This window comes from Fulmarus glacialis, unplaced genomic scaffold (genome assembly GCF_000690835.1).
Source record: "Fulmarus glacialis isolate BGI_N327 unplaced genomic scaffold, ASM69083v1 scaffold46404, whole genome shotgun sequence".
NCBI lineage: Eukaryota > Metazoa > Chordata > Aves > Procellariiformes > Procellariidae > Fulmarus > Fulmarus glacialis.
The window spans coordinates 1-14,554 of NW_009207152.1; the positions used below are offsets into that span (position 1 = coordinate 1).

The window sequence follows — 14,554 nt, forward strand, 5'->3', positions numbered from 1 at the left end:
GGGCCCCGCCGCCGCCCGCCGGGGGAGAGGAGGTTGACAGCAGTGCAGCGGGAAAGGGGAGCTGCTGGAAAGATGGCAGGAGGGCAACGTGCGCAATGTAAGAAAATTACAGACGAGAAAGTGCTGAACTGAGATCACGGATACAGAGACCATGGAAGAAACCATCTTCCGTAAAGTTGCCTCCTCGTGGGAGTTCAAGACAACAGCGATTAAATGCTGCAAACAGATTAGTTAAGTTTCAAAGTCCCACGGCTCACAGTTTCACCCAAAACCAGATGTAAAACAAAACTAACTTGCTGATACAGAGGTCGGGGTTACCAAACCAAAGGGATGAAGGCTGCTACTTGTCATTTCCAGGATAATTCAGTGTTGCCTAGTGCTCTTGATCTTAGAAACTTCAGCTGAGAGGCCGAGGATTGCTTAACTACGCAGACAAGGCTGAACAGTGGAGAAAAAAAGGGAAATATCTTTGTAGGGTGGGAATATGTATGCTTCAGCATACCAGAGTACCAGAAATTGTATTTTAACAAGTCACCAAGGAATATTGTTACGAGAATCCTCCTCCTCAGTCAATGCCAGAGTTAATTCGTGGGCCCTTTTTGCCCCCCCAGGTAGCCTGTATGTACATATTACAGTCAAGGATTGATCAGGCCCAGTATACAGATCTCTGAATCATATTAAAATGACCATTACATAAGCCGATTTTTAATTAAAAAAAAAAAATTATTTTCTAGAAAACTATTGTGGTTCTTCAGCTAACAAAAAAAAAAAAAAACCCTGAAGGCAGGCACTATGGCAAAGTCTGATTACTTGCCAAAGAGCCTTTATGAAAAGAAAAGAGACCAAAGAAAGAGCCAGAGGAAAAACAAAGAGCTGCTAGGGAAGAATTTTCTCATGAGTGCATGAACTTTAGTATAATGAGCAATGATGAAAAATACAAAACATTAGCAACTTTCCATTGCATGTAAGAGTTGAAAACACAAGTGTCTCTACAGACAGTGACAACATTTTGTCATAGTCTGCTTTTTGGATGTGAATGGCCACAAAATGATTGCATAAGGGACTGCACAATTTACACCATTGATGGCATAACTGACCTACAAATAGGATAAAAGGAATCTGCTCTCACACGTCCAAGTAATGCAAACACACACAACCTTCAGCAAAATAATTCTATTTCTAAGTGCACCAGTTTCACATCAGGGACCAGTATGGCAACAGCTCTGGTACTTGAATAATGAGTTCATACTCAGGTGAATAGAAGATGCAAATAGAAGAGAGAAAATTCAGAGACCTGGTGAGTCCAACATATGAAGTGTGTGGGAGTGCTAAATAACTGCAGGATGGGTAAGTGGCACCTAAATAAAATGTGCCTTAGTGTTTTAAACTCTCCAATGTGCTGACGAGCTGCATGAAGATTTACAGTGCATTAGAAATAAATGGTGGCAAGAACAACAGAATATGAACATCAACATTAGTAGAGCAGGTAGTCTTGTGAATGCCTTAAGTGGCAGCTCACTGTTAAGCAGCACGTTGAGCTTTAGAGCAACTTCAGGAAACGTATTTTAAGCTAGCAATTTACAGTTAGCAATAAGTAGCTCAATTTCTTTCCATATCATAAAGAAGAATGAGAAATTAATTCATTAACTTACCTTCCCACAAGGAGAAATTACTGGTACTGAAGGGCTATTTTTGGAACAAAAGCTGGCTGCAGGTCAAATTAAAATAGAATGATTTATTAGTAGTATTCTTTTTATTAAATTATTAGTAATATTGTATAGTGCTGTGTAATTAAGATCTTAAGACCTACCCAGGAAACCAATTTGTCGATTGTTTTCAAATTAAAGCTGTATATTTTTCTAGCAGATATGCTACTGCTGAAGTAACTCATGACAAATTTGTGTTCTACAAATGGTTAAAATAGGTGACCAAATATCTATCAATCTATTATGGCCTAAACAATAAGGCATGGGAATCAAACTAACTGCTCCTTGAGTAGAGCAGCTTAAGCAGAGCTACATTTAGAACAATGCCAGGTCAGATCCAGAGATCCCGCTGAAGCTGAAGTTCAGGCAGAAGCTGCTGTAATGAAGAGGAACAGCAATTAGTCGGGGCTCAAGAACACAAGCGTGCATCTGGAAAAGTTTAGCAGCATAAATAAGGGTCTTAACCTTATTGAGTGAAGTGGAAGAACACCATGGGAACCCTCTCTCTGAAGCTTAACGGTGCAAACTGTAATGGAAGAGTATCAAACGCTGAAAGGGCTAAGGAAAAAACAGAAAAAGCGCGAGCTGACAGTATAAATTGACATTGTGGGAGGTAAGGCCCTAGAATTGGAAATTATTCTGAGAACATCTCCCTTCTTTACCTGTTTTGCTTTGTGATTGAAAGCTGTTTAATTAGAAGAGACCTTCCTAGGGGAAGCAGCTGTATTTTGTTGTCTAGCTCTTGAAACTCACTTTACCATTTTCTTATTAGCCTATATAAAGGCTACATAAAATAAAACGCTCTTGTAAGGCAGGAGGATGAGGGAGATAAGAGAGAAGAGTAAAAGGAGTTCTGCCTGGTTATTTTTCAAATGCCTGGTGGGAGCGTGCAGCTCATTTTCAAAGGTTGAGCATAGGGATCTTAAAGACACTGACAATTAAGAAGACAGGAAGCTGTGGGCTGATTTCAGATTCCAAGATGCATTGGGCTATGCATCCCAGATAGGTAGGGGATAAGTTTGGGAAAACACTGAAGTTGACAATCAGAAGGTAAGGTTACTTACCGGTAACCAGAGCCTGTAAGATGCATTGTCCACAGGTGCTTCCACGCTCTGCTTCACTCACATGCTGTGTAGTTTCACACTCCTTTTTCACCAAAGCAATACTTACAAGATATGCTTGATGCTTGAATAAGCACTAGCATGTGTCATACAGCTCAACCAATACATCTCAACTGTAGAAGCTCAGAGAGCTATTAAAGGGCTATCAGAAGTGAGAAAGGAGAAGGAAGTCGTATGTACATAAGAGCAATAATTTTAAAGAATATCCACGCCTGGTAACTTCATTTATCTTATTTGTATTGCAGGTAAATTCAAGTTACTGCTTGACATCTAACTCCTCTGGTCCAATTCTGATTCCACATCCTCAGGTTCTACAAGAGGCTGTCTCAGAATCTTTCGGAGGAACAAAAAATGCATCACAACCTTTGATGTATAAAGTACTTAATTTTTCCCATATTTGTGTTGCCTGGTTCAGTTGCCTGAGAGTACAGTTTATAAAGAGAGAAAAGATTAAGTGTTGTAAAATTAACCCTTGCAGACTGTTGCATTTTTAATCAATCAAGAAAAGGAAATTGTTGGGTTGAAAAGAAGTGAAATCTTCAGACCAGGGATGTAATTTTTTCCTCTTCATCTGAGACTGAGAGAAAAAGATGAATATGTGCTGTGTAACATTTGAAGGCTCTGTGAAACTGTTGAATGACAGTGCTGAGTATGCCCTTGCATGGTTGAACACACACCAAGCTTCAGTATTGTGAATGCAATCCAAATTCACTTGGGCAGGCCAACACCATATAATCCTGAATTCCTGCTTCCACTTGTCTGTAGTTCCACAGGACATTGGCTAAAAGACAGCCAGAGCTTAAAGCCAATATTAAAAAATGGTGCCTGCCCACTATCTTGTGCAGCTGCGTTAGTAATGGCAAGACAGCGTTCAGTAGAACAAGTGTCATGACTGCAGTGAACTAAATTTCAAGACACGCAACTGTAGTTTTTATTTTCCCTCTGCTCAAAAATTTCTAATTTATAATGTCTCCTTTAATCTGCTTACATTCCAGATAACATATCAGCTGCCCCTTAAAATTTGTAACCAGAAAATACTGTGATAAAACCTACGATTGTACATCTTAAAACAATTTTATAATCACTTTGGCTGGCTACTTTTGCCGTAAGCTCTATATGAAGTATAATAGAACTGGTGGGTACTGGAGGGTGAGTGCTTATACTGACCCGTCACACAAACCCTGTTAAGAGAGAATCCTAACACATGCCCTTGAGAGCACCCTAACCATACACATATAAATGTATATATGAACACCATTATCTCACCACAGAAATGCATGGTGAACAAACTTTCAAACTATGTGCAGGGTTTTAATCATCTTCCCTCAAAAATGGGGTAGCTGAACAAAAAGAACGCACAAGAAAGTCAACAAGAACAAATTAGAGGCACTGAGCAGATTCTATGCAAAGATTCTACAGTCCAAAACTGTTCATCTTGGAAGACAGATGCATTGGGGGAGTGAAATGGCACATAAAAGAACTAGGAAGCTATGAAAATGGTCAAAGGGGTAAACAGAGGACAAACACTTCTTGGTGAAAAAAGGCTCTGGAGCCCAGTTAAATTACTAAGCTAACAAAGGTACATACTTTCAAACAAAGATAATTAAATCTTGCAACCCTGTCAAAGGATATAATAGAAGCTCTAAATACAATTACTTCTGGCATCAACGTGATAGACTTGCAGTGAGCTTCACAGTCTGATTACAAACACCATAAAATGTCCCTGACCGTGTAAGGCTACAGCAGAGAGCAGAAGCTAAGCATGTTTTAAAGAAAACAAAACCGAAACAAACCCCTGCAGTTTTATATACATATATAAAATGTAATAGGTAATATATGTAATGTATAATATATACATGAATAAATATATGAATGCTATATATGATTTAAGTATATTTATATATCTGATTAGTATTAATAAATAAAAACCTATGTGTTTGCAGATACACACGACATGAAAATTCTTTTCAGAAATTCTGAAATTGCTGTACAGTAACAGCTAAATTTTAATTTGTTGAACAGAATTCCAAGAGCTGACAATTACAGCTTTTAATCAACTGAAAACAAGCAAGAATTGATAAGTGGATTCTGAATCAACATAAATGCAAATTTGTGCCCCATATAAAAAAACCTACCTACTTGGAAAAACTTGCCAAAAGAAGTGGTAGTCTCCATCTCCTGATGCATACAATCCAGATAAAAGATAAAAGTTTTCAAACCTAAGTTACTGGAACTGATTTGCCAGATCAATTTACAAATTCTTCCTGTCCTCATCTGGTCTAAAATCTGGATTGCTACATATTTCTTAATCTGTAATTTCTGTGCAAATCATCCCTCTGATTTTGGCTGAATATTGCTTTAGGTTGATTGTACCCTATGATTAATAAAAGAGGAAATTCAAGAGACAGAAACAATACTTGATAGACTCAAACCAAACAAAGGTTCAGCATGAGATGCAGAACTCTTTTAGTGTAGATCACTGCATTGGAAATGACTGAAGCTGTTGCATTACACACGGCCAAGTCTTTGTCTTTCTGATCTTTATCTAATTCTAATTACTGGTACACACACACACACACACACACACAAATGAGAGAAACATCTCAGCTATAATTAACCATTCAGAATGGGTTGCACGCACAGAATACAAGAGAAGCGCACAAGAAATTCTGCACAATAGGAATATGGTGAAGTTGAATGGTTCATGGGTCTGGGATAATCCTTTTCATTTGTAGCAGACTGAATTAGCCCATATTCACAGGATAGCTGCAAGGGTATGAAGGCAGGAGAAACCTGGGAGCGAACTACTTGCACCCACTAACCAAAGTGAGAAGCTGCCAGCATGCCTCATGCCAGTGAACCGAACTGCTGCTGCCACTGCAACCTCCAAGGTCAGAAACCAGGAACCTTTACCACCCCATCCAAATATCCAGTGGAGAGGGCAGCTCTGAACCCCAACCTGTTAGGAAGATAGTGAGAGGTGGGGAGCACAGCACAAGAGATGCTGTTTATGACAAGATAGATCCTCTACCCAAACTGTCTCTGAGAATCAAGACTCTGCAGGTAGCTTGGTATGCTCCCAGCACATACTTGGGACGCCAGGCATAAAACACCCAAGCCTTCTGGTCAGACACAGGTCAAGAAATTAACAGGTAGCCTACGCTACCAGAGGCAGAAGCTGAGGCAAACTCAAAGCAGGAAGATCAGTGTACAAGTCTGAAAGAAACTGCCCAGGCTGTTACAGTAAATGACTTTTATTTTTAAAAAAATGAAATAACCGTGAACATATTAACAGGCCTGCAGGTGGCACTACAGTACAGCTGGATATAAGGTAGATACATTTCCCCATGTACCCGGACAATGAAATCCATTGCATCAATGCTGACATTAGTAAATTCTGAATACAGTTCTATCAAGCAGGAACATTTTACTTAAAATAGTTCTGGACAAAGTTGACACTGAAAGTTAACTTTTCCTTCACTTTGGAAAGGATAGATGTTTTCAACTAGCACTGGTATTGGGTGAACTATTGCCTGCAGTCACCAGTGCAGGGAGAGATGTACAACATCTCCACATGAGAACAGAGTTTATACTCCTTTTTACTTCTCATTCTGAGGAAGCAGGGTGGCGCAGGGAGAGGGGGGAAGATGGGTGAGGAATATGGGCAAGGGAGGTGGGGTGTCAATTTCTATTCACTCTCCTTTGGCTGTTTTTGTGCTATTTTGGACTGCTTTCTAAAAATCACTTCTTGATTTTATTGAAAGGAAGACTAAATGTAATGCGCCTTTCCTTGAAAATCCAGGAACAGTTGTGGTACTTCAAAAATACTAAAAATATCTACTTTCATGAAATATTAACTGTTTCACTACAAACCTAGTTTTTCACTAAATACACAATTCTCCTATCTCTGGAGTCTCCTGGGGAAAAAAAGTGGGTTCTCCCTTTATTTCTGCAACTCTACAGTGTATAGAGAAACGGCTACAAGAAGGGGAGTGCAGAGAATAGCTTTATTCTTTTCCTTGGCCTGTATCTCACATGGGAAGTTTGCTTAAATTTCTGCAGTTGGGCTACTGTTGGTCACACTCCTTCAGCAGCTATCAACTAAGTCTGCAGTAGGACAACCCACTTCCAGCACATTCCTTCTAACTTTGTGGAGACTAACTAGGCATGAGGAAAAAAAACATCCACACTCTTTATACCATTTCTAATCATAATATGCAGGAACACCAAGTGGTTTCCATGTTCTTCCAATTTGCAAAAGGCCACAGGAAAGGGACATGGCACCTTTCGTTAGAATCTGGAATTCTGCATGTAACAGTGCGACCTTCCATTAGACCTTCAGTGTTGAGGCAGCGTAGAAAACAGTGGCTGAAGAGTGTGTGTAATACTGACCACACCAGCTCTTAGTGAGAAGCCTCTGCTCCTGCAGAGACAGTCATGTGCAGTCCCTGTATATACTGTGAGCAAAAGGCTTACTTCACAGGGCATTTGGAATTAGCAATTTCTATGATCTAGCTAGTTTGGATTCATGAGCTTTCAGTGTGCCAACAGCATCTTTCACTGCATGGTAGATAATGTTCTTCACCTGTAACAGGAAAAAAAAAAATCAACTTCTACAAACTAAAAAGGAGAGTCTTACATACCTATGCAATCAACTTTGACAGCTGAATTTGTAATAGTTGGCAAGTATACACAAACTATATACTATCACTGCTTCAGGGTATCAACAGCACAAATTTTAACTCTCATGTTTAGACGACAAATATTTTAGACACCCGCACTGATTTATTAACTCATTTTCTGGTCACCCAGCAACATTATTTACTTATGTTATTTTAAGATAAAGTCTCTCTTTCATGAGAGCTAGGACAAAGTATGCTATGAAGTCATGCATATAAGATTATTTTGAAAAAGTCCTTGTGATCCGAGTCACTTACAGATTCAGATAAATCAAACCCAAAAGGAGCATGAAAATCATATGGTTTAACCCTATCTAAATTACGACAATGCAAGAAATCATCCTGTTGACTTTATATGGAGGCTAGAAATTCTTCTAATTTGTGCATCTTCCAGAAATGCATGCAAGATCAGAGATTAAAAAATCCACTAGTACTCACAGCAACCTGTTCCACACTTAGCTATTTAACAATCAAAGCTCTGTCTTGTTTCTGATCTAAGTTTATATGAATTCCATTTCTAGATATTGAACACAACAGTTTCACCTCTAAGTGAGTAGCTTAATTGCACTTGCTCAACTAACTGCCAAGCACCATCATTTTTTCCTAATGTACATATGATCTCAGTCTTTTGTATCATTTATGTGACAGTTATTGTCTCTGTATTTTTTTAAGAGATTATATATAAAAAATAGAGACAGATGTTTATGTAAAAATACTACAAAAATATACATGAAAAATGACAAAGAAAAATGGTAAAGTTTGGCTGTGATGCACAAATACAACCAGTATTCCTTTTCATAGGAGTACTGAGTTCCAGCAGTTGCCAGCAGTTTCTTTTTTTTTCCTCTTCCCCCCCCAATAATAAGCATTATTCATTTGCAACCTATTCATTTACAGAAACACTTCCACATCTGTATCACTACAGCTGAAGAAGTACAGTGTTAGAAGCTGGATCCCCACAATGAGAGTTGATCCTATTTCTGCTTTCCTTTAAAATCCTGTGCAAATCCATACAGAATTTTATAGCAATTTTTCACTGAATTGTTCGAGAGAATTAACATGCTAAGTTCTGACATTCTTGGGTGACATACTGGAGAATGGCTATATATTGAGTACTCACTTTTGCAAGAACAGCCATTCTGCAGATCTCCACCCTCCTTCATTTTACATGCATGAGATTACTAATGCACAAAAAATGCTGACCATGAAATTTGCACACTAAACAGATACTAACTCTTCAGAAGCATACGTAGGTGAAATCAAAAAAGGTCTCCTACGGTCTTCTCTCTGTAGAACTTACCGTCTTATACACAATGTACTACTTCAGTACATAATATGTTCTGTGCATAATTATTAGTTTAAGCAGTCACATTTCTTCAAACTATAACACATTTAATTTTCCTGTTTGGGACTAACTTAGAATCATAGAATCATTTAGGTTGGAAAAGATCTTTAAGATCATCGAGTCCAACCGTAAACCTAACACTGCCAAGGCCATCACTAAACCATACCCCTGATTTAAATAAGCAAGCCTTCACTTTTAGAGCAATCTTCCTTTAGGCAATAAAGAAACAAACACAAGTGTCCTTGGACAAATAAACGTATCTCTTCAAAACCAAGCACTGCTTTTTCCTTTTTAATAGGCTTTTTTTTTCTGCTACGCTTCACTATCGTTCAGGATTCAGCCATTTAAAAACTTATTAATACCGACACATGCACTAGTTCAATAGTGGGAAAGTTCTCCGGAAATCCAAAAGTTTATTACTGACTTTTGTTTACATAATACTGTAGACATAGGTGCATTCATTATTTTTTAAATACTTATCAAACGAGAACCTCCAAAGTTGTGGAAAGTTGTTATTTTTTTCTTAAATCATTAGCCACACTTTTCTAGTACTGAACAAAGCTGGCAAAACACAGGATATGTTCAGTGACTACTGTCATAAAACGGTTACCTGCAGTTTATCCTCATGGTTTGTATGAGTATTAGACAGGTGCCTGAACTCCTGGGTCAGACGGAAGCAGTGCTTCACGTGTTCTGGAGATACAAAATCTTCTGCCACTTTAATGCAGCTGTACAAATTATGGACCTAAAAAAATTCGTATCAAATGATAATCAAGATTGAGTGAACCATACAAAACCCAAAAAAACCCCAAAAAACCCTACCACCCTGTATGCTAGGTTCTTCCACATTTACTTATCAGAAACAGGAACTGAAGCCTATTTGATCTCACGCTGAATTGTGTCTAATGGTAAAAAAAGAACAAAATACACGACATCTTAACATATTCCCTATTCTCCCACATACGCTAGTGTTCCCTAAAGCAAGTTTCTCTACTGTTCTCCATACTTTTTTTGAATTCTGTTTCCTTGGCTGAAGTTTCACTACACAGAAGTGTTTTCCCACCATTCACCCTAATTTTTTTTTCTAAATTCCATCACAGTACTGTACACATCATTCTGGTATTTATACAATTTTTACTAATATAATGACTAAGAGCCAATTGAAATAGCTCCTCTAAGAACTGCACACGTAGAAAAAGGAACCTAAGTCAACAATATTAACTAACAGTTATTTTGAAGTCACAGTTCTGTTGTGCCTCAAATTCAATTCTATTTGTCAATATGGCCTAGAATTGGCATACTTACCTGATGGGGAGCACCTGCAGGAATGAACACAGCATCTCCAAGGAACTGCACTATTGCCCAGCCTTGTACACCATACTCATCATAGAGTCGCTTACGTAAGGTCTGGTCCAAGTACCAACTTTGGTCATGAATGGGGTCATGATCTGGGGGATTTTCTTGGCCTTGTTCTTCTCCAACCTAGGGCCAAGATAAGGGGTGGCTTACAAAAAGCTCTGTACCAAAAAACATAAACTATTTCAAGGTAGGACATTACTTTCATTAAGCTCACTTAGGTCTTAACTAGTGACATGTGCATTAATATGAAGATTCTAGACCAGGTTGAAAACCTGGGAACATAATAACTATTAATGTCCCCAAAGACAGCGTTAGAATACCTATGCAGTTCATGTTGATAGCAATTTCTATCATTTAGCTGCTGTAAGCAAGCTAGTCAAGGAATCCTGTAGGCTCAAGCCTCCTTTGTAACCAACATACCTTCCGGAGAAGTTCCCGTATCTTTTCAGCATCCTTGGCAGCATAGATGTGCCACAATGCTCCAGGTTTCTCTCTTCCTTCATGGATTCGCTGCTTTGTTACATCGTCAGCATCTCCCTCATCAATTGTTTTCAGAACCTCTGAAAGGGGAATCCACATAAAAGCAGTATGATTACAAAGCTTCTGATTTTTGACATATAGAAGAGGAAGGAGCATTTTGAGCCGCTAAATCCAGTCACACTGCTACTGCAACTGCTGTATCATATAGTGCCCTTTCTAAGCACATCAAGCTTTATCTTAACAAAATTCAAGAAATGTGTCAACTGACAGCTAATCACAAAGCTCAGTCATGAATTCAAACTGAACTAACTACAATTATTCAAATACAAGAAGAAGAAAGAGTAATTTATCACCCTTTCTCCTCCTCTTTCTTCGGGAAGATACCTAATTTCTAGCAAAACTGTGCTGCTTCCACAGTTGGGAACCAATAAAGCATTGCTGCACTTTTAAATATGTGCTGCAGACGTAGCAAACTGCCTTGTATATTTGGGTTGTATTTCATAGATACGACAATCTTAAGAAATTAAAGGTACAGTCGTCTTTCTCACACACACAATTGATTTTTAATGGACAGAAAACAGCTTTCCTCAAACATTACCATCATCATGGGTCCCTTCCCCAATGGGAATCCCAACGTACACCATGACATTAACAGCATCAGACACATCCAAGTGCAGGTTTGTGGTACCAACTCGTCTGTCTTCTGCAGTAATTAAGCCTAATAAAACAAAATTCTGTTTAAGCTCTTATAGAAATAACCTGCCTGAAAGATCTTTCTAGAATGCTAACTTCACACAGCAATGAGAGCAGAAACCAATGTCAAAGGGCAGCTGAAGTAGTTATTTTCACATCATGTGCGGCATAATTAAAAAGTTTACTGATAACTAGTATTTTTATTTTACAGGAAATAGAAGTAGCAAATATAGTTCACCCAAGTCATGAGAAAACAAGCATTTTAAAAACAAAGCCCGAACTTGGACTTTACAATTTTGTCTCTCTCGAGGGTCATTTATACAGTCTGTAGTAGGGAACTTAGCTTTCATAATACAAAGTTAGTAGGCATTCTTTGGCACTGTTTTCCTTTGCTTAGAGGTACAAGAGAAACCCCGACTGTTGTAAGTGGCACTAGCATCATACTGTGTGCAGCAAGTCATTGGACTGTTACAAGTACAAGCCTCCAGCAGTTCATTATTTTCTCATACTCAGCTATAAAACCATGTGATCGGTTGAATTCACAGCAGTCATTGTCCAACTCATCATTAACAATTCAGATTACAATTGAGTAAGGAAAAACACCTGCATGCTCTCAAGCGCTTATACCTTTATACATTGGATGATCTTAGCCCTCTCAAGTGGCTATGAGTAATGGAGAAAGATTTCAAATGTTTGCTGCTTAATTCTTTCACCTTCTCATATAACACATACTTCTCTCTTCCTCTGACCCTTCAATAGCACACTCTCTCTCTCTACTTTTGCTTTACCATCTCCTCTAGCAAGTAACATGGGGAAAAAAATTAAACTATTAAAAAAATCTTTGTATCAACAAACACTAACGTAATATGACCACAAGACTACTGGTTATGTTTTAGGATCACCATTGTATTTATCTCTTTTCTATTTAAAATATAAGCTTCTGGGGAAAGGAACTCAATTCACTGTACAGTACCTATCATAACAGACCAGAAACAGTAGTTAATTTAGACAGTTTGTAACATGAACTTTAAGAAAGCACAACTGAAATACAAACACGGATAAACATAATATATAGGTTCAAAAAACAGGCCAGACAAATTCACAAAAGATAGGTTAATTATTGACCTCAAGTAAGGGCCCTTACAACCTCCACCCCAAAACTGTGCTTTGCCAGATGCAGCAGGATGTAATTTAAGAAGTGTCACTCTAACTCTTTCCTATTTGCTAGTGGTCTAAGTCACACAGAGTATGCTGGGAAATACAAATACAACATCAATGGCAAGTCATATGTTGAACAGTTCAGGTATTTATATATAAAATTGGTCAATATTTAAGGGTCCTTTACACACAAAACCTGTTGAAGGGAATAAGATTTCTTCATGGTTAACTTCTGTAAACAGTCCTTTTATTTAGGTAACTGGGTATCACTTTAAGAATCCACACAGAGTATGCTGGGAAATACAAATACAACATCAATGGCAAGTCATATGTTGAACAGTTCAGGTATTTATATATAAAATTGGTCAATATTTAAGGGTCCTTTACACACAAAACCTGTTGAAGGGAATAAGATTTCTTCATGGTTAACTTCTGTAAACAGTCCTTTTATTTAGGTAACTGGGTATCACTTTAAGAATCAAGCTCCAATCACAATTTTTCTATCTTAATGCTTTAAAATGCTAAGTGCACAAAGGACTTTATCTCACTATTGAGAACTTTTTTCCTCCACATATTCAGAAAACAAAGCCATATATTTACAACCAAAATACATTTAATACACTAGAAAAGTTATGCTTATTCACCATAGACAGAATTACTGTTTTTATATCTAGGGCCACCCTTTCATTTGTCTGTAAAGCAGCTAAGAGCAAAAAGATACAAAACTGTTTTTGAAGACAGACCTAGCTAAATTTTTTCTTTTAACTTGAAAGTAAACAAAGTGTAATACTTTCTCTCTTCGAACGAAGACCTATACATCTAAGAAGGATCAAATAGTAGAGGGTTACATTCTACGCTAAAAAAATACCGTCAACACTCCCTCCACAAACTCTGATACAAAGGAAAAGAAAACTTCGACATTTAAGATAAATTCAACAAAATGAATCCATTTCTTCCATTGCTAGCAACTAGCAATACACAAAGACAAGTTAGCCATCACTGATTACCTTGCTTCTTGCTGCACTCATATATATATTGCTTGATTACATTATAAGCTCTTCGGTGTACAGCCTTCTTCACTCAACTTACATGTCAAGTAATACATAAACCAAAACACTGAACACCGTTCAATACTGAATAAGCTCCATTTGCCTAAGTTCACAAACCCCTAAGTTCATACAGGCAGCTGAACACGGTGACAGTTTTGATTTGCATGTTGTCTGTGGTCTGTGTTGTTAGAACCCTGGTTGGAAACACTAACAAACCCCTGGTTTTTTTAACTCTTATTTGTGACGTCATACTGCTAAAAAAACCCAAAATAACCCCACAAACACTTTCTCAGACCTGCAATATGTTGGTTTACAGCTTAAGTCTAATCCATATTTGGTTACTGAGCTAAAACATTTTTTAAAAAAGACAAAACAATGAAAAATCTTTCATGTCCTCAGGTGAGTTGTTACTGTAGGTGTATCGATAATTGGAATGCAAAACCTTAAAAAAACCCTGTCTCATAAATATTCAAAGAGAGATACAGAAGTTACATTAAGGTAAGTTTGCTTCACATACTTGCTTTGCAAGATGGCTGTAACTTTTTCCTTATCAGTATCACTTGACATTTTTCAGTATATACAAAAAGCAACTACTTTATCTTACTCTAAAGTTGCAAAAGTACACACTTCCAAATCAATTGGTTATTTAAAAGTATCCTGGAACTTTAACAATCATTTGTTTTAAATTAAAAGTCTCCAAAACGTGCTTTTGGCCATGACCTCAAAGTCAGTACATTCAGGAACTGAAATAATTCAAGTTGGTATGAAATGCATTAATTGTTCATATATTCTCCACACTCTGCTATATTGACAATCATTTGAAAATTTAATGCTTCACAGCCCTTCACACGGTATGTGTTCAGACAAAGGTTTCCTCCATTTGTATGCTATGTACCTACTATATAATTACAGTCTTAAGAGGACAAAACTATCCAATACAGGCAGCTGAACACGGTGACAGTTT

The 14,554-nt window shown here is 37.7% G+C and overlaps 1 protein-coding gene across 1 annotated transcript; it reads right to left on the bottom strand.

Annotated features, from left to right (window-relative positions):
- Positions 1-6,065: 6,065 nt before the first annotated feature.
- Positions 6,066-11,408, bottom strand: LOC104071862 (lysine-specific demethylase 3B-like; the record flags this gene model as incomplete). Its single annotated transcript, XM_009575969.1, has 5 exons — positions 6,066-7,412; positions 9,462-9,596; positions 10,157-10,333; positions 10,631-10,770; positions 11,289-11,408. Coding segments are annotated over 5 exons (653 nt in total), but the record flags the coding sequence as incomplete, so codon positions are not given.
- Between the last annotated feature and the right edge of the window lie 3,146 nt (positions 11,409-14,554).